This window comes from Ictidomys tridecemlineatus, chromosome 12, assembly GCF_052094955.1.
Source record: "Ictidomys tridecemlineatus isolate mIctTri1 chromosome 12, mIctTri1.hap1, whole genome shotgun sequence".
Lineage (NCBI taxonomy): Eukaryota > Metazoa > Chordata > Mammalia > Rodentia > Sciuridae > Ictidomys > Ictidomys tridecemlineatus.
In genome coordinates this window covers 58346398-58367537 of record NC_135488.1, presented here as the reverse complement: position 1 = coordinate 58367537, position 21140 = coordinate 58346398, and the positions used below count along the sequence as shown (strand labels likewise).

At 38.0% G+C, this 21140-nt stretch overlaps 1 protein-coding gene across 9 annotated transcripts in view; it reads right to left on the bottom strand.

Annotated features, from left to right (window-relative positions):
* Positions 1 to 1384: 1384 nt before the first annotated feature.
* Eva1a (eva-1 homolog A, regulator of programmed cell death) overlaps positions 1385 to 21140 on the bottom strand; it is an 87588-nt gene continuing 67832 nt past the window's right edge. For all 9 annotated transcript variants that reach the window (XM_078028955.1, XM_078028952.1, XM_078028953.1 and 6 more), the window contains one exon: positions 1385 to 2691. In XM_078028955.1, coding sequence (XP_077885081.1) covers positions 2318 to 2691 — 374 coding nt within the window. In that variant the 3' untranslated portion in view covers positions 1385 to 2317. The remainder of the gene's footprint in view (positions 2692 to 21140) is intronic.

The following is a 21140-nucleotide window of genomic DNA, read 5'->3' as shown; positions in this document are numbered from 1 at the left end:
GAAAAAGACAAGTGCCCCAAAGTTCTTTGCCCCTACTATAGCCACTGCCTAGCAAAGGTCATAATCCCTCCCTGCAACTGGATGAATCCTGGAAATCAAAGTACATCCTGACTATTCTACTTTCCTAAGAGGCAGAGACCAAGATAAATAATGTTAGTCAAAAGCCCAAGAAAAGGTGATGATTCCTGTGACTATTGCTAAAGATAAAAATTGGAAGGGTGAGAATCCTGACTAGAGATACTGACTGAAGATTTGGGGCACTGTTAATGGACAAAATAAGGCCAACCAAAATGCTATTATCAAGCGAGTCCCCCAGGGTTTGAAGCAAACTGTATCATCCTCTTGGCAACCAAAGATTATGACTGTCATTAAGACAACCCTCCAAGCCCTATAACTGAGAGTGGATTTCTAAAGCAGTAGAGACCCCTTAGAGGAAGTCTCCTGACCATCCTCTTAGGCATGCTGACAGGGGCAGTGGAGATCCTCCCAGTAGCAAGGTTCTGGAGCATCTAGATAGGCTGACTAAGGAAGCTACTCCACAGCAAGAGAAGGGAGCTTACAGACAGACATAGATCCTGTTCATCTGTCTACCAGATATTGCTTCCTTCTCTGTGACCCATTACTAAATATGGTACAGTCTTTCCTCTTCCTTCCCCATCAACTTTAACAATAAACAACTATACTGCAAACCATAATGGTTAATTGGAATTGCCTACTTGGTTGGATTAAGAGATGCCAAAGATTAAGAAGCTTCAGGTGTGTCAATGAGAGTGTGTCTAGGAATGATTGACAAACTGGAGTGGAGACCCTCCCTAAGTGTGGGCAGCACGGTCCAATAGGTTGGAGGCTTGTATGGAATAAAAATTGGAAGAACAAGGAAGCAGCAACAGATGCAAGCTTGCTACTTCTTCAGTGGGTTCTTGATGGCTGCTGTGATTGCCTGAGGATATCAGTCTTTCTTCTTCACTCTTCAAAAGTGAACTCTACCAATGATTGTCCAGGGAATTTCCAGAAAGTCTCAGACTGGGGTAGCCCTGTTGATCCCTCTTGTTCTGAGACTTCAGCATCTTGGACTGCACAGCTACTGGTACCTCCAGCTCCCCAGCCTGCAGATGATCACTGTGCACTATGCAGCTTCTGGTTGTGTAAGCCAATCTAATGAATCCCCTTTTTATAATCATACCTCCTATTGGTGCTTTTCCTTTAGAGAACACAAATACACAACCATAACACATAGCCTACAAAAAGTGAAATGTCCATAATCCCTCAGGGACAATTTCTCCATTCTCATCCTTGTGGGGCCTGGCAAAAGTCCACACCCACCCACATAGAAGGATGTCATTAAAGCTAAGTGTCACCACAGAGACAGGCATGAATCAAAAGATTTTATGTAACATTTATTTTTTGATCCCATCCTAACTTTGGCTTCCATCCTCAGCTCCCATTTCCATTTTTTTTCATAGAAATCCAAACAGTTTTTAAAACAACATGTTTAAAATCATGATTATCTGGAGTCACAATAAATCTTCTTTCCAAAGGGGGAGGAGGTCACACAACTTTAATTCTTATGCAGCATTTTCAAATATGCATGTCAATATATATATATATATATTTTTATAAACTATTTAAAATAAAAACCCTTCATCCTTTGAGGTTGGCATTTGCTAGTTCACTGACACACACCCCCATAATACAATAATTCTACTCATTTTCATGAATGAGGTGGGAACTATACTAAAAAATAGGATTTTAATCCCTGAGGTGTCAGTTAAAATGGATAGAGGTTGCCATTGCAACTCAAGATTTTAAAAATTCAGCCTTAAATAATAAGCATGGATCATGCTCTCTGAATCAGAATCACCTCCACAGCATGGAGTCACTTAGAAAACTGCATTTTTTTGGGGGGGGGGGGGTTATATGCACCCTGATATCTCCAGCTCTCTTGCTAGGAGAATCTTTCCTTTTGTAAAGGAATAACATAGCAATCAAGTCTGTAGAAACTTCTGAGATCCTCAGAAATCAAGAGAAACCATAGTCCTGTTTCTCAAATCTCCATCCACATTGTTGGAGAGGGTGTTTCAGCACCATTCCAAGACCTGGAAATGGATGAGACAACTTGATTCTTCTGGTTCTCCATAGATAAAGAGTCAAAAAGAGAAACCCGTCCTCCTGGCTAGAAAAATGGGCACATCTGGGCTTTTCCCTGCTGCCCATGGTTAGCACAGCTGGGTTCAGTTCCCTGTGCCCACCACCATTCCTGTAGACCCCCTCCCTTCCAGGTGGCTTCAAGAGGTTTTGGGGGTCCCGGCTGCTCCCCCTAGTAGTAGCGGTTCAGGCTCCGGGTGCCGGGCACCTCGGGCTGGCCGTTCATCCAAATCTCCCTGATGATGCGCTCGCGCTCCTCCAGCCTCTGGGCGCGCTCCAGCTCCTCCGCAGAGGTGAACACGTTCTTGTTCAAAGTCCTCTCAAAGCGGCGGTGTCTCCGCACCGAGAGGTCAGAGGCGGTGTCCGAGCTGCCATCCTCGCTGTCGCTGCTGTCACTGCTGCTCTCTCGGTCTTGCAGGAACTTCCTCTTGGGGCGCCGCTGGCAGTCTGTGTGGCAAGAGATCCTCATCACCAAGGCAGCCAGGGTCAGGACCAGCCCGATGCACACGCCAGAGACAAAGTACAGAGCTGCTCGCTCAGGGTTTTCTGGAGGAAGAAGAAGAAAACATTTGAGAAACCACAGCTTCACATGCAGAGAATAGATGGGACTCCTGCCCAAAACCTCTCACCTGGCACCAAGCCTTGCTGGTTACTAATACTGCCCTCAAATTGACAAATCTATTAGGGTAGTCCCAATATTACCATTGACAAATGGTGAATCTAGAAAGGCTAAAGGATATATGGGATTATTTTATTCTACTTTCAACTTTGATTTGAAATTATTTCAGAATAAAAAGTTTAAAAAAGCCTAGCGGCTGGGGAGGCTGAAACAGGAGGATCATGGGTCCAAAGCCAGCCTCAGCAAAATGGAGGCCTAAGGAACTCAGTGAGACTCTGTCTCTAATTAAAATACAAAATAGGACTGGGGATGTGGCTCAGTAGTCGAGTGCCCCTGAGCTCAGTCCCCAGTACAAAAAAAAAAAAAAAAGTTAAAAAGAAACAAAAACTATTTTAATATCTACTATATGCAACAACTGTGCTTAGGTGCCATGTGTTTAAGAGATGTCTCTTTCTAAAAGCTCTTTTTAACTGTACACAAGTAAATTTTGCTCATGAATTTACTCGTGCAACCTTCTAAATTACCTTTTCATCACTGTGATGGGCAACTTCTGAGATGCCCCACTTCCTGGTACTCATGCCATCCCTTAAGGGCTGGACTCAGTGACTGACTTATAAGAAATAGAATATGGTAAAAGCTGGTTCTAAGACTAGATTATATAAGGCTGTGAGCTCATCTTGCTCATTCATATTCCCTCTGTCTTTCTGCTAACCTGCTTACTTTGATGAAGCCAGATACCATGTATGCACTGTCCTACAGAGAATCCCAAGTGTCAAGGAACTAAGGGTGGCCTTCAGCCAATATTCTTCAAGGTACTGAATGGTGCCAACAGCTAGGTGGGTGAGCTTGGCAGGGAACCATCCCTAGGTCAAGCCTTACAGTGACCACCAGCCTCGTCGCCTTGCAGGAACCTTGTGGGAGACCTTGAACCAAAGAATGCAGCTAAGCCACACTCGGGTTCCTGAACCACAGAAACTGAGAGATAAAGTATGCATTGTTGTAAGTCACTGAGTTTTTGGTAAGTTAAGTTTTTCCACAGCGGTAGATAACATATACAGTCAATCACACGTTTGCAATCAGCTTAAGCTTTTAAGAATGATCTCATCAAGTAAATTGAAAAAGAAAATGAGAATCCAGGCTTCCTTGGTGAGAGAAGAACGTAATTATTCTGTTGTTGAGCAAGACGCTAAGCAGGCCCAGTGGTGACCCCAGTAAGACGTGCTCAATAGGAAGACAGCCTTTGAGTAAGCAACTGTCCCTCTGTAGGCACAAGGGAGAACACGGGAACATGCCTGGCCTGTATCATGGGACAGGCCATGGTCAAGCTGGTAGGCTCACGCTGGACATCAGCAAGTTAAATTTCCATATTCCACATTCACTTGTAAGTAGGAATCAAAATAGGTTTCCTTTTGTGGTTCTAAATAATACAAATGGGATCACAGAAGATGCATTTTTGCTTTTAAATATAAGAATATTTCTTAGAAAGATTTCTAGATCTGTGTATTTAGGTAAACAAAAGTTTTTAAATTAGAGCATTTTTTCACGTATTTGTTATTATATATAGCAGTGAGTTCATCCCGACAAACCCATATTTGCATGGAAATCAATTTGGTTCATGATACCCTCCCTTTTTCCTCCCCCCTTTCCCCTCCTGTCTTCCTTTTCCTCTCTCCTTCTCCTCTACTCTACTCAACTTCCTTTCATTCATCTATTAATTGGAATTTGGTTGTTCTTTTATGTAATTTATCTATTTTATTCTATTCTATTCTACTCTATTCTATTTTCCCTCCTCCTTTCCTTTATTTTACTATAGCTTCTGCATATGAGAGAAAATATTTGACCTTTGAGCTTCTGAGTTTGGCTATTTTCACTTAAAATTATATTCTCCATTTCCATCCATTTACTGACAAATGCCATATTTTCATTCTTTTTAATGGCTGAGTAGAACTACATTTTGTGTGTGTGTATATATATGTCTCTCTCTGTCTCTCTCTCCGTGTGTGTGTGTGTGTGTGTGTGTGTGTGTGTGTGTGTGTATGACAGTTTTTTAATCCATTCATCTATTGGTGGCACCTGGGTTAATTCCATAATTTAGCTATTATGAATTGTGCTGCTATAAACATTGATGGGGCTGTCATTGTAGTATGTTGATTTTAGATCTTCTGGGAAAATACCCAGGAATGGGACAGCTGAGTCATATGGTAGTCCATCCTTAATTTTTTAAATATTTTTTTTTAGGTGTAGATGGACACAACACAATGCCTTTATTTTTATGTGGTGCTGAGGATCGAATCTGGGTCCCAATCCTAGCCCAGCATCCTTAATTTTTTGAGGAATCTCCATACTGCTTTCCAGAGTAATTGTACTAGTCTGCAGTGCCACCAACAATCTACAAGTGTTCCTTTCTTCCTACAACCTCACCTGCATTTACTGCTGTTTGTATTTTTTATAATTACCATTCTGATTGGAGATGAAATCCTAGTGTAGTTTTGATTTTCATTTCCCTGATTGCTAGAGATGTTCAGCATTTTTCATGTATTTGTTGGCCTGTTTTATTTCCTTCATTGAGAAGTTTCTATTTAGTTCTTTCGCTTATTTGTTGATTGGGTTATTTGGTTTTTGATGTTAATTTTTTTGAGTCCTTTGTATATTCTGGATATTAATCCCCTATCAGAGGAGTAGCTGGCCAAGATTTTCTCTCATTCTGTAGGCTCTTTCTTCATGCTCTCAATCATTCCCTTTGCTGTGCAGAAGCTTTTTATTTCTGGCATCCCACTTATTAATTCCTGGTTTACTTCTTGTGCTTTGGGTATCACGTTAAGGAAGTCTGTGCAAGTACCTATATGATGGAGTGTTGACCCTATCTTTTCTTTTAGCAATTGTAAGTTTTCTGGTCCAATTTCTAGGTCTTTGATCCATTTTGATTTGAGTTTTGTGCAGGCTGAAAAATTTAATTTTTCTGTATATCTAGTGTTCCCAGGACCATTTGTTTTTTTAAAGGCTGTTTTTTGCTTCTCCCAGATATATTTTTGGCACCTTTGTTAAATATCAGACAGTTATAAATTTGTGAGTTTATCTCTTTTATTCTATTCCACTGGACTTCATGTCCATCAATAGCTTTTTATTATTATTATTACTACATACTGTTCTGTAGTATATGAATTGTAGCATATGAATTGTTTCTAATTTTTCACGATTAGGATCAACGCAACAGTCAATGTCTTTACATCCTTATACATATCTCTTTATTGCCAATGCAGAATTATTTCTATAGATTAGTTATCTAGAAATGGAACAGCTACATCAAAGAGCTTAAGCATTTTGAAGTTTTATGTATTCTAAATTGTATCCAATAAAAGTCCAAATACAGCATGTTGAACCCATGTGTTAATAATTCCTCACTTCCTCTGAAATCCCCATTGAAATGATGGCAGTGTGTATAGATAGAAATAATAAGAAAAAAGAGTAGAGTGCAGAAGAAAACAAAAAAACAAGACTAGTGGATAAAATAATCAACAAATAGGAGAAAAGTGTAGTGAAGGAACCTGAAACTGAATTCTACCAGCTAATATAATATCCACAAATGCAGAGAACCCAGTGAGCACCAGCCTTAGGATGCAAACAGTGCAGCAGGGATCCAAATCCACCCTGTTCCGTTATAAAAATGAAGAACTATAATATAAATGGGAGGTGGGAGCTCTGGAAACACAGAGGCAGTGGAGAAGCCAAGATGAGATATGGGGGTCCAAGAAAGAAAGGTAGTTACTGAACTGAGAGTTGAAGGCTGAGGTGGGCTAGCTATATGAAGATGGGGAAAAGTGTCCCAGGCAGAGAGAAAAGCATGAACAAAGGCACAGAGATATGAAAAACCACATATGTGTGGGAACAAATTATAGAATCTTAAATTCCACTTTTCTATGGCAACAACTAGCATATTGCTAGGTCTCAAATACCATTGGTTGATATCACTGTCACTCTCTAAACATCATAATATTCCAGCATAGAAAATAAAGAGAACCATAACTCCTCCCACTATAGATACTGTATTTCCAATTATATAGCCCTAAACTGTAACTTTACTTCCAATTGAAATACTCTCACGTACTGCACTTACTGTTGAGTAAACCATGTAAGTCTTGAAAAAAGGTGATGGCATTAAATCTTATTTCTCCATTGGAAAAAAAAAAAAAAAACCTTGCCCATTAGGATTCTTTTTATTCAAATACAAAAACTCCACTTTGTTTCTCTCTGGTTCCAGAGTGTTGAGAGATTTTTTAAAACCAATTTTGATACTGTCATCTAAAATGATCTCTCAAAGCCAACCATTGGCCTCTGAAATGAATTTGCCTAACTCCCCACCCAAGATAATGCAAAAATACTGAATAAGACTAGGACCTGGAAAAAGACACTAACTAGCCTGGTGAATGTGAACCTGAAATACATAGGGGGCCTGGTGGTCTTCAGTAGATGTGACTTAACCTACTTATCCTGTGTTTAGCCCTGAGGTCTCCACCTCATCCACAAACTCACAAAACATCTCACAGACGCCTTCACTTCCTGGGACGAGTCACTCCAACACTGTCTGCCACCATCACAAATAGCCAACTGCCTAGTTTTCTACCAGTTGTTTACATCTGTGTCCCCAACAGAAATGGATGCTTGGCAAAGGCAGGAAATGATATTTAAGTCTCTGATTTTCCAGAACCTACATAAATTATCCAAATACGTTCCTATAATTTCATGCAACCCATGACATCATCCCCCCCCCTGCCATTTTAAAATAGTCTCTTTTTATTATTTCATCTCCTTCTTCCTGCCTTTCCCCACCTCCTTTCTTCCTTTTTGGTTGTCTTTGATGAAATAAAAGAAGCAAGAAGAGGTGGTGTGACTTCTAGATGCCTTGTGACAATTAAAAAGAACCAAGCAAACCAATCCAAATCTGTCCAGTTTTGGAGTCTATATCTTCTCATCATTTCCTGATGCTTTTGTGGAATCAGTATCAATGCTGATGTGGATCTGTTATACAGGAGTGTTGGGACAATCAGTGCTTGCAAAACTGACCAGCAAATGTTCATTTTGAGACCCCAGAGAAGGCACTACTTCTACCCTTAGGTTTATAGTCTCCCTGAGGAAACAGTGACCTGGACAGCCTATGAACTTCACACCAATCTGCATTTATCTATGATTAGCTCATGTCGGCAGGATTCCAATTAACATGCACAAAGTGTAAAACAACAACGTACTATCTGATGATGGAATGGGCCTGAGTCTCGTCTAGATCCTGGAGCAATCTTGGAAATTCTTAAGCCCTTAGAATACACAGGACTTGTCTTGGGACAAATAAAAACCTGGGACTTGGCCTCCCATAATGGGGTGAAAGCCAATGATTTGTCTTTCTTTTATAAAGTAAGAGGCGGTCTCTCTCCTTCATTAGTCAAATGACCTTAGTCATCTCCAACCTCATGGGAACCTCCAAGCCTGATAGGAGAAACAGGCACAGGATAAAACATAACTGGAATCAAGTGTGTCTGACTGAAAACCTGTGTGCATGTGGCACCCCGGGCAGGCTCAGTGAACACAGAGCAGGTAAAAAGTCAGTGGACACAGGGAATGAAAAACAAACCAGGAAGAAAAGTTCAGTCCAAGGTGGGCTTCATAAGACCTAGTCCCAGTGAGAATTCAAAAGTAAAATCCACTTGGACAAAGCAAAGTAAAAAAAAAAAAAAAAAAAAAAAAATCTATTTTCTAGAAAAATCAGTTCTGTTGTTTGTTAAGACAAAACCTTCTCCAGAAGCCATTTCTTGGCTTGTCTGAGTTGTTCAAAGTTCTCTTGGAGCCTCTTTGCTCTAAAACAGGCTTGACTCTGCCTCAGAAATCTGTACCTCAACTGCAAACAGAATTGATTTTCTGCCACCAGCTGCGTCAGGTTGGAATAAGGTCATTGTTCCTGTAGCGACAGCTGGTCAGGGAACCCAGAGTCCTCCCTCTGTCCACATGTCCACAGCCCCTTTAGGCCACTGACCCTGCCTAAGTCTCTGTGAGTCTGAAATGGCCTAAGCTTTACCTCACTGCTCTGGGCCTTTCTCTAGATTAGCAGTTTTCACAGTGCAAACGTGTGCCAAGAGGCAAACAGGCTAGATGATTTGGAAGAAATTAATTGTCAGACCTTCACTGGACACTTCCACTGTTCTTTCCTCTACTGGACCCCCCTGAGAAAGCACTTGTTGAGGAGGGATGTGCTTACCAGTTCCACACCTCCACTGTGCACACCTCCACGGTGGCCCTTCTCCCATCCCACCCTTCTCAATGTGCCCTTCCCCCATTGCACAAAAGGCAACACGGGCTCCCACACCCTGAACCTTATCATAGTGTGCCACCCCGAAGTACCAAAGTGGCCACCAAGGAAAATAACTCAAAATATTAATCTCAGAGTCAGGAAGCAAGCTGGGCATGGTGGTACATGCCTGTAATTCCAGTGACGGAGGAGACTGAAGTGGGAGGATTATTAGTTTGAAGCCAGCCTCAGCAACTTAGTAAGACCCCATCTCAAAATAAAAAATAATAAGGACCCAGCAGCTTGGGAGACTAAGATAGGAGGATTGTGAGTCCAAAGCCAGCTCAGCAATAAGCAACTCAGTGAGACCCTGTCTCTAAATAAAATACAAAATAGGGCTGGGGATAGGGCTCAGTGCTTGAGTGTCCCCGAGTTCAATCCCTAGTACCAGAATAATAACAACAACAATAAGGGATGAAGATGTAGCTCAGTGGTAAAGTGCCCCCAGGTTCAATCCCCAATATATTAAAAAAAAAAAAAATCAGGAGGCAAATGCCTCCAAAGAATGGGCAATACATCCCTTTCCAACTTTGTTTCCATTCTTACTTTTCAACAAACAGAAGGAAGGCCTAATCAAGTTGTCAGCAGATAGCTCATTACAAATAATTTTTGATGACAGATCACTCAGATTTTTGGCATACAGCATAAATTTAATTCAAAGACTTGAGTGATGTCATTATAATAAAACTCTTTCTGCTTCTATCTATGTATTTATGTGAACCAACTTTCTCAACAACCATGTCTATGAAATATGAAAACTAGAATTTTGACTGAATTTTGACTCTTTTAATGAGTGATATTTACCCACAAATAAATAAACTAATGGGGGACTCAACCATCTCAAGAGATGTACATTTGATAAATTTTTAATTTTTATGATAAAAAACTCCTTTATAACTTCCAATCTCATACAAAACACATCTCACATGAAATTCCTCTCCTTTTACCTCCAACCATCCAGGTTCTCTTTCCTTCTACCTGTCCTCTGCCCCTTTCTCCTTTCAATTGTTACCTTTCTGCCTGAGGTGTCCCCTCAGTCCACCAGTCACCTATGCCCAAGGCCCAGGGTCCTCTTTGACTCCCTCTTTTGCTTCCATTCCCTGAATCAATGAGTCTCACCCAACCCTTCCATTCTCACTGCCATTCCCAAGACAGCTGGGTGACTCCAGCAGCTTCCCAGCTCGACAGCTGGATCCCAGTTCCTCATTCCTCCATTACATTTTGAAGATAGATATCAATGACACATTTTAATTGTTCTCCTATTTACACAGCTTATCCCCCCCAACTCCCCAAAATTAATCTTTGTAAAAGCCCTCAAAATTCCAGTCTCCCATGACTAAACCCCAAACTCCTTCATAAAAGCCTTTACTGCAGACAACCCAAGGGTCTCACTCTTGACCCCAAAACATATTATCTTCAGATTCATTGCTGATTCCTTTGTTGGAATACCAGGATGTGGATCCTCCTGGGTCTTTTTTACCCCCCATGAATAATTAAGATTCAATAAAATAGAGCCCTCTCTCTTACATTAGCATAGTCCTGCTCAAAGTGACATGCCTGGAACTCCCTGAACACTTAATACCCCTTTTAGCATTACAGAACATTCTACCGGAGTTTTCTTGGAATTCTACAAAGAATTATTTCATAATGAGTGTAAAAAAAATTAACAAGATGGGCTGGGGTTGTGGCTCAGTGGTAGAGGACTCGCCTAGCACATGCAAGGACCTGGGTTCGATCCTCAGCACCACATAAAAATAAATAAAAGATAGGTATTGTGTCCATCTACAACTAAATAAAATAAAAAATATTTTTAAAAAAATTAACAAGAGTTTATTGTGAAAATTCTCCTTTAGGAAAAGAAGAATTTAAAATAATCCTGAAAGGAGAATGGGAAAGGAGAAGGAGGACAGGAGGGTAAAGCAGGGGGATCATGAATTAAAATTTATTTCCATGTATGTATAAGTTTACTGGGAGGAACCCAATCACTATGTATAACTATAAAAATCTTTAAATTCTGATTTATTAATTATTTGTTTTTTGCTTTTTGGTGTTAAGTTTTTCAAGTTCTTTATAAATTCTAGATATTAATGCTCTCAGAAGAGTAGCTAGCAAAGATTTTTCTCCCATTCTGTAAGCTCTCTCATCATATTCTGAATTGTTTTCTTGGCATGCAGAAGATTTTTAATTTGATGCCATCCCATCTATTAATTCTTGGCGTTATTTCCTGAGCCTTAGGGGTCCTATGGAAAAAGTCTTTGCCTGTGCCGGTATGCTTAAGTACTGACCCTATGTTTTCTTCTAAGAGTTGCAAATTTTCTTGTCTAATTCCTAGGTCTTCAACCCATTTTGAATTGATTTTTGTGCAGGATGAGAGATAAGGGTCTAATTTCATTCTTTTACATATGGATAACCAGTTTTTCCAGCACAACATGTTTAAAAGTCTGTCTTTTCTCCAATGTATGTTTTGGGCACATTTGTTAAGAATCAGATGACTGTAGAAGTGTGGGTTTGTCTTTGGTTCTTGTATTCTGTACCATTAGTTTATGTGTCTGTTTTATGCTCATACTATGCAGTTTTTGTTACCATAGCTCTATAGTATAATTGGAAGTCAGGTATTATGATGCCTCCAGCATTGCTTTTTTTTTTTTTTTTTTACTTAGAATTACTTTGAATATTCTAGGTCTTTTGTTGTTCCAAATTAACTTTAGGACTGTTTTTTCTACTTCTATGATGAATGCCATTGGTATTCAATGGGAATTGCATTAATCAGCTTTTTTTTTAGAGAGAGAGAGAATTTTTTTTAAATATTTATTTTTTTAGTTTTCGGCAGACACAACATCTTTGTTTGTATATGGTGCTGAGGATCAAACCTGGGTCGCACCCATGCCAGGTGAGCGCGCTACCGCTTGAGCCTCATGCCCAGCCTAATCAGCTTTTAGTAGTATGGTCATTTTAACAATATTAATTCTGCCTATCCATGAACATGGTAAGTCTTTCCATTTTCTCATTTCTTCTTCAATTTCTTTCTTCAGTGTTCTATAGTTTTCATTGTAGAGGTCTTTCACCTCCTTAGTTGGATTAATCCTAGGTATTTTTTTTTTTGAGGCTATTGTGAATGGAACTGTTTTCTCGGCATATTGACTGTTGTTATATAGGGAAGTTATTAATTTTTGTATGTTGAATTTGTAACCTGCTTCTTGGCTGAATTTATTAACTCCAGCAGTCTTTTGGTGAAGTTTTTTTTTGGATCTTCTAAGTATATAATCATTTTATCTGCAAACAGTAATAATTTGTTTTTTCCTGGGTTTTTTTTTTGTCTTTTTTTTTTCCTTCTCTTGCCTAATTGCTCTGGCTAGAATATCTATCATTAGATATTAAATAGGAGTGGTGAGAGTGGATATCCTTGTCTTGGTCCAGATTTTAAAGGACTTGTTTTCAGTTTTTCACCATTTACAATGAGTTCAGCTTTGGGTTTTTCATATATAGCCTTTATGATATTGAGGTAGGTTCCTTCTATCTTAAGTTTCTAAGTGTTTTTATGATGAATGGGTGCTGAATTTTGTCAAAGGCTTTCTCTGGTCACTTGAAGTCACTTGAGATGACTGATAATTTTTTTATCTTTAATTCTATTTATATGATGAACAGAAGATCTTGGGATACTTCTTTACTTTCCAAATTGGTACAAATGGAATCACTCCTCTTCATGCCCCCTTTCCCAACTTTGGAACCCAAGAATGTTAAAATATGTACAGATATACATATGGCATACATGCATGCACAAAGAGATGGAAATACACAGGAAGGGAGGGGAAGATGAGAAAGGAAGAAAGGAAAGGAAGAGAAGGAAAAGTAAGATAGATGATTGATAGAAACAGAGTTAGATAGAACAAAAATAGGGCTACCATCTACTGAATCTTTGCCAAGATGCAGGATAATCCCCTTGTGCTGGTCATCAACTTGCAACCATTACCATAATCCAAAAGAGCAGGTAAGTATTGTTAGTCTTGTTTAAAAGATAAAACTGGGAAGAGATATAGCCATGCTTTCACCAGGATAAGCCAAATATTTTGATACTAAAAATAAAAAAAATAATAATTCTTGCTTTCACACCCTTGTCCTCACCCCACGTGTTACATAAACTTGACTTTGGAGAGCATTTCTGAACTCCATTTTGGAAATTGCTATTCTCATTCTAGCTTACCTGTCCCCACAGATCAGAAACATCCTCTCCATACAGTATCCCAGACACAGACTCCCAGAGAAGCTCAGTAAAAGCAACCAATCCGGGCAAGGGGCAAGAGAGTTTCCTGGATCTCACTGGGTCCTAAGCTGATACCTCAGGGCAGATTTTCATAGCTGATAAAATTTGCATTGCACTTCTACATCATTTTTCTGCAAAACCAGAACTGAAACTTTCTGGTGATTGTTTTGTTCTTTCCTCCAATACTTGCTGCTCCAGGTCACTTCCTCTTGGCCAGTGATCCACCCTGGTATTGACCAGATCCAGACAGCTGTTAATTACCCAGGAAGCAGAGTGGGGAGGGCTATTGTCGGTTGTTTTCCCTTAATAAATAAAAATAAATGTATTGCTATATCTTGTTTCCTGCAGGGTCATTGTTTTCATGGACAGGAAGAGGCCCTATGTGGAGGTCCAGGGGCTAATTTCATTTGCACCCTTGGAGGTCACATTATGCCCAGCAGGCTCTGCTGGAGTGGAGAGCAACAGTCAGCCCAGGCTGTGTCCACTGGTATCTGTGCAAGGGTAACCTGGGCTTTCTTGTTGACCCCAAAGTTTCTAATCCTTTGAGTAGAAGAGATTAAGTTTTTAAGTGGGCTTTAAAGAGAATAACAGGGCTTGTGTGGAACCAGGGAGTACTTAGCATAACCTCTTCTCTAAACACTTAAGAGATTATAAGGATGTCTCTATGGAATTCGACCCACTCCTTAGGAGAGGGAAGATTCCTACTAGAGCTTGTGTCCTCTCTTCCTCCCCTTACTGAATTGTTCCTTCCCAGGAAGAAGTAGTGGAGAATTTCTGTCCCCACAGGCCAGCCGTCCAAATTTCATTTCACCCTCTTCATCTTCTTGTCCTCACTACATAAACAATAAGTATCCCACGAGGAAGTCTCCATTTCCCTAACCCTCATGATACCCACTCACTTTTCTCCCCTACACTGGGAAATTCCTGTCATTCAATAGCTATCATGCACTATGCTTTATATGAGTGTCCCCCAAATTCCCACATGTCAGGGCTTGGTCACCAGTCTGTGGTGCTATTGAGAGGTGGTGGAACTTTAAGAGGTGGGGCCTAGTGGGAGGAATTTAGGTCCCTGAGAGGGTGCCCTTGAAGAGAATACTGGAACAGCAGCCCCTTCCTCTCTCTCTCTCTTTGCTTCCTAACTACCCCTAGGTGAGCAGACATCCTGTGCCATGTGTTCTCACCATGATATACTGTGCTGCCACAAGCCCCAAACTACAGGGTCAAGCAATCATGGGCTGGAACTATGAGCTTTAATAAATCTTTCCTCTTTTTAAGTTGATTATCATAGGTATTTTTTGTCACAGTAATGGAAGGCTGACTAACATACTCTGTGACTCAAGGGAGTCAGGGAGAAACCCTGACACGTTCTCTAATTCAGCTTTGTCACTGCTGAAGTTGACAAAGTGTTCTTCGGATGCTTTTCTATGTCCTTAAGTTTGAAAAGAAAGAAGAGTATGTGATTAATTAGCTCCTTCAATCTAAGCAACACTTTATGTAGTTATATTATAATTGGTTACGTAACTATTATCTTTCCCAAATGATTAAGAGAAAATTGAATCCAAATGAATCACTTTGGATTCTCAGAGCATCCAGTAGAGTGCGTTGCTCATGGTATGTATCTCAAAAATATTTATTGAACTAAATAAAGAATATAAAATTTCTAGAAGTTCAATTAATAAATTAATACATGTGGATATATGTCTATGTATAGATGTATGTATATTTATATACGTGGATATGTGAGTATATATTTACATATACATATCATATAACACTAAAAATAAGGGTATGGAAAAAAGTTACAAAATCACCATAATATGCAACTAGATACAACTATACAATATGTAGGACAGTGAAGTGAATTTTCTTCTTTTTTATTCAGAATTGCAGGTAATATTAAGTGAATTTTCTTCTGTTCTTTCCCTGTTGTATAAAAATGTACATATTTATTTTACTTGATTATAATCAGGGTATATATATAATTTAGAACTTTTTCTCTGGATATATATTTCATACAATGCATAACATTATTCATATCACTCCATAGTATTTCCCCAATCACACCAATAATGGCTACATGGTATTCCACCCAGTAAATACACCACAGTTTGCAAAAATGGTTTCCTACCTTTGGGTGTTTAGGTTGTTGAAAAAATATAATGATGGAAGATATATTTTTTGTATTTAATGCTATTTCCTTTTTGCCCATTTGTTGTTTATTTCCTTATGATGAATTCTCAAAAAGGAATCTCTGTGTCAAACAGGATACACATTATCATAGTTTTTAATACACATTGTCAAAAGTGATCCTTCAAAAGTGGTACATTAGTCTTCCATCAGCCATGTATGACAGCACTACTTTCACCAAACTCTCTTTCACAAAACCATATAGTATTTAACATTGGGGATATTCCAATGTTAAAATTTTTTTTCAAACTGTATATTTAATAAAATATATTTATTCCACAAATTACTGTGAGTCTGCAATGCCTTGGGCACTGTGTAGAGGGCTAAGAACACAAAGGTCCTCAAACCTCACATGATTCACAATATAAAGGAAATAATAAAAGAGAAATGACAGAAATAAGGGTACTTTCTCAAATGTCCAAATTTGAGACTAACATCAATTGTATGGTGGAGAGCTAGCTAGGCCTCCCTTACACCAAGTTTATAAGAAAAGTGATTTGAATTCTGGCCAGCTCCTATGTGGTGGGCACAGCTATGCTTGCAGTTACACATGCAAAGAATATCAGTTAAATGAAAACAAACAAACAAAAAAATTAATAAATAAACAAATAGTCCTCCAAACTTTTGCATTGAAAAATAATTGTCAAAGACAAATGGCAAATCAGAAAAAAAAATATAATATGTGCCAGAGACAAAATGTTAATGGATAAAAAGAACCTAGAAAGCTGGACATGGTGATATACACCTGTAATCTTGGGAGGCTGGTGCAGGAGGATCGAAAGTTCAAAGCCAGCCTTAGTAACTTAGCAAGGCCCTAAAAAACTTAGTAAGAACCTGTCTCAAAACAAAAAGTAAAAAAGGGCTGGGGATGTGGCTCAGTGGTAGAGCACATCTGGGTTCAATCCCTGTACCACACATACACACACACACACACACACACACACACACACACACACACACCCCACCAAGAAAGAACATTAAGAAAATGAGCATCAATAAAGAAAATACACAAAAGTTATCAACTTTTCACAGAAAAAGATATACAAATGACTACTCAACAATATGAAAAGAGGCTCACTTAAAACAGGAATTGTCACGGTATCACAAGCCAAATCTAGCCAGCCCGCTGTTCTTGTTTTACTGCAACACAGCTACATCCAGTCATTTATGCATCATCTGGTCTGCTCTTATGCTGCAACAGAGTTGAGTTTAAAAGATTCTGATCCACAAAGCTGAAAATATTTATTCTCTAGGCCTTTATAGGGTAGTATCTCTACTTTTTTGAATTTACTAAGATTTGCTTTGTGGCATAATATATGGTCTATTTTAGAAAAGGATCCATGCACTGCTGAGAAGAAAGTGTATGCGCTTGTTGATGGATAATATACTCTGTATATAAGTCTAAGTCATTGATTGTATTATTGAGTTCCATAGTTTCTTTGTTTAGCTTTTGTTTGGAAGATCTATCCAGTGGTGAAAGAGGTGTGTTAAAGTCACCCAGAATTATTGTGTTGTGGTCTATTTGACTCTTGAACTTGAGAAGAGTTTGACTGATGAATGTAGATGCTCCATTGTTTGGGGCATATATATTTATAACTGTTATGTCTTGATGATGTATGGTTCCCTTAAGCAGTAATGAAATGTCCATCTCTATACCTTTTGATTAACTTTGGCTTGAAGTCTATTTTATTTGATAAGAAGATGGAAACTCCTGCTTGTTTACGTAGACAAGCAGGAGTATATTTTATCCCAACCTAAAATCAGAGCTGAAATCAATGAAATTGAAACAAAAGAAACAATTTTAAAAATTGACAAAACCAAAAAGTTGGTTCTTTGAAAAAAATAAATAAAATTGATAAACCATTAGCCATGCTAAGAGAAAGAGAGAGAAAACTCAAATTATTAACATCCATGATGAAAACAGAAATATTACAATGGACACTACAGAAATACAGATGATAATTTAGAAATTATCTTGAAAATTTGTACTCCAATAAGATAGAAAATATCGAAGGCATTGATAAATTTCTAGATACATATGATATGCCAAAATTAAATCAGGATGATATACATGATTTAAACAGATCAATTTCAAACGAGGAAATAAAAGACGCCATCAGAAGCATACCAACCAAGAAAAGCCCGGGACCAGATGATTACACAGCTGAGTTCTACAAGAACTAACACCAATACTTCTCAAACTATTTCATGAAATAGAAAAAGAGGGAACACTTCCAAACACATTCTATGAGGCTAATATCACCCTGATTCTAAAATCAGACAAAGAAAGAAAACTTCAGATTAATATCCCTAAGGAATATAGATGTAAAAATTCTCAATAAAATTCTGGCAAATCGAATACAAAGACATATCAAAAAGATCGTGCACCATGATCAAGTGAGATTCATCTCAGGGATGCAAAGTTGGTTTAACATCTGGAAATCAATAAATGTAATTCATCACATCAATAGACTCAAAGATAAAAATTATATGATTATCTCAATAGATGCGGAGAAAGCATTTGATAGAATACAGAATCTTTTCATGTTCAAAACACTAAAAAAACTAGGAATATCAGGACCTCAACATTGTAAAAGCTATCTACGCTAAGCCCCAGGCCAACATTATTATTCTAAATGGAGAAAATTGAAAACCTTCCCTCTAAAAACTGCAACATGACAGGGATGTCCTCTTTCACCATTTCTATTTAACACAGTTCTTGAAACTCTAGCTAGACCAATCAGACATATGAAAGAAAAAATTAAAAGGATATGGATAGGAAAAGAACTCAAATTATCACTATTTGCAGACAGTATGATTCTATACCTAGAAGACCCAAAATATTCCACCATAAATCTCCTAGAAATAATAAATTAAGTCAGCAAAGTAGCTGGATATAAAATCAACACCCATAAATCAAAGGCATTTCTGTACATCAGTGACAAATCCATAGAAAGAGAAACTAGGAAAATCATCCTATTTACTGTAGCTCAAAAAACTAAAATACTTGGGAACAAACTTAATGAAAGAGGTGAAAGATACCTCTTTTCAATAAAAAGTACAGCACACTAAAGAAAGAAATTAAAGAAGACCTAAGAAGATGGAAAGATCTACCTTGTTCTTGGATAGGCAGAATTAATATTGTCAAAATGACCATACTACCAAAAGCACTATACAGATTCAATGCAATTCCAATCAAAACCCAATGACATTGCTCATACAAATTGAAAAAGCAAGCATGAAACTCATCTGGAAAAATAATAGACCCAGAATAGCCAAAAAAATCCTTAGTAAGAAGAGTGAAGCTGGTGGCATTAGTGTTCCCAACCTTAAACTGTATGTACTACAGAGCAAAAGTAACAAAAACAGCATAGTATTGGCACAAAAAGAGACCTGTAGACTAATGGTACAGAATAGAATAAATACACAGAGACTAACTCACATAATTTCAGTTATTTTATATTAGATAAAGGTGTCAAAAACATACATTGGAGAAAAAAATAGTCTCTTTAACAATTGGTGCTGGGAAAACTGGAAATCCACATGTAACAAAATGAAATTAAACCTCTATCTCTCACCATGCACAAAACTCAACTCAAAGTGGATCAAGGACTTAGGAATTAAACCAGAGACCTTGCATCTAATGAAAGAAAAAGTAGGCCCAGATCTCCATCATGTTGAATTAGGCCCCAACTTCCTTCATAAGACTCCTATAGCTCAAGAATTAAAACCAAGAATCAATAAATGGGATGGATTCAAACTAAAAAGAGTCTTCTCAGCAAAATAAACAATCAGTGAGGTGAATAGAGGGCCTACAAAATGGGAGCAAATCTTTACCCCTCACACATCAGATAGAACACTAATCTCTAGGATATATAAAGCCCTCAAAAACTTTTAACACCCAAAAAACAAATCACCCAATCAACAAATGGGTCAAGGAACTGAACAGATACTTCTCAGAAGAGGATATACAACAATCAACAAACATATGAAAAAACGTTCAACATCTATAGCAATTAGAGAAATGCAAATCAAAACCACTCTAAGATGTCATCTCACTCCAGTCAGAATGGCAGTTATCAAGAATACAAACAACAATAAGTGTTGGTGAGGATGGGGGGGAGGAGCACACTCATACACTGTTGGTGAGACTGCAAATTGGTGCTGCCAATCTGGAAAGCAGTATGAAGATTCCTTGGAAAACCTGGAATGGAACCATCATCTGACCCAGTTATCCTACTCCTCAGTTTATACCCAAAGGACTTAAAAACAGCATACTACAGGGACACAGCCATATCAATGTGTATAGCAGCACAATTCACAATAGCTAAATTGTGGAACCGACCCAGATGCCCTTCAGTAGATGAATAGATAGGGAAACTTTGGTATATTTACACAATGGGACATTACTCAGCATTAAAAGAGAATAAAATCATGGCATTTGCAGTTAAATGGATGGAGTTGGAGAAGATAATGCTAAGTGAAGTAAGCCAATCCTCAAAAACCAAAGGCCAACTGTTTCTTGGATATGAGGATGCTGACTCATAATGGTGATGGTGGGGGTGGTATGGGAGGAATAGAGGGACTTTAGATAGGGCAAAGGGAAGGCAGGGGTAGGGAGGGGGTAAATGGGTAGGAATGATGGTGGAATGAGTTAGACATCATTACCCTAACTACATGTGTGAAGACATGAATGGTGTGAAAACACTTTGTGTACAATCAGTAATTTTAAAAATTGTGCTTTATATGTGTAATATGAAATTAATTGCATTCTGCCATCGTGTATAACAAATCATAATAAATAATTTAATAAAAAAAGAAAAAAGATTCAAAGAAATGTTTATTATTTAAAGGATATATTTATTTTTATTTGTTAAAATCTTGAAAAAATACAGAATGATAACATATGCTCCTTAAAAAGTACCTTAAAGAAACCAAAATATATTTTTAAAAATCTGTATGTCCATTATAGATGTATATGAAAACAAAAAATAATGAATATCAACTCCTTAACATACACATACACACATGTACACACACTGAAATATTCTTGTGTTAAGATTAAAAAGGAGAATAAAGAGGGTTTCCTACTTCCTTAAGCAAATATTAATCTATGCAATTTTCTTAACTTTTTATATTATCTTAAAATTAAGAATTTATTATGAACAAATTTTATTGGTTATCTTTCCTTTTTATTTATTTTTATTTGTATTGGTTCTTTTTAGTTATACATGACAGTAGAACTCATTTTGATATATTTGTATAAGCATGGATTAGACTTATTCTAGTTAGGACCCAATTCTTATGGATGTACATGAGTGGGATTCACTATGGTGTATTTATATAATTATATAAAAAAATTATTTTGGATTCATTCTACTATCTTTCCTTTTCCTACCCCCTCCCTTTTCTTCAATCCCCTTTGCCTAATCTACTGAATATCTATTCTTCCCTTCTACCCGCTTATTGTGGGTTAGCTTCCATATTTCAGTGAAAACATTTGATTTTTGTGGCTTCTTTCACTTATCATGATAATCTCCAGATCTATTCATTTACTTACAAATTTCATCAATCCATTCTTCTGTATAGCTGAG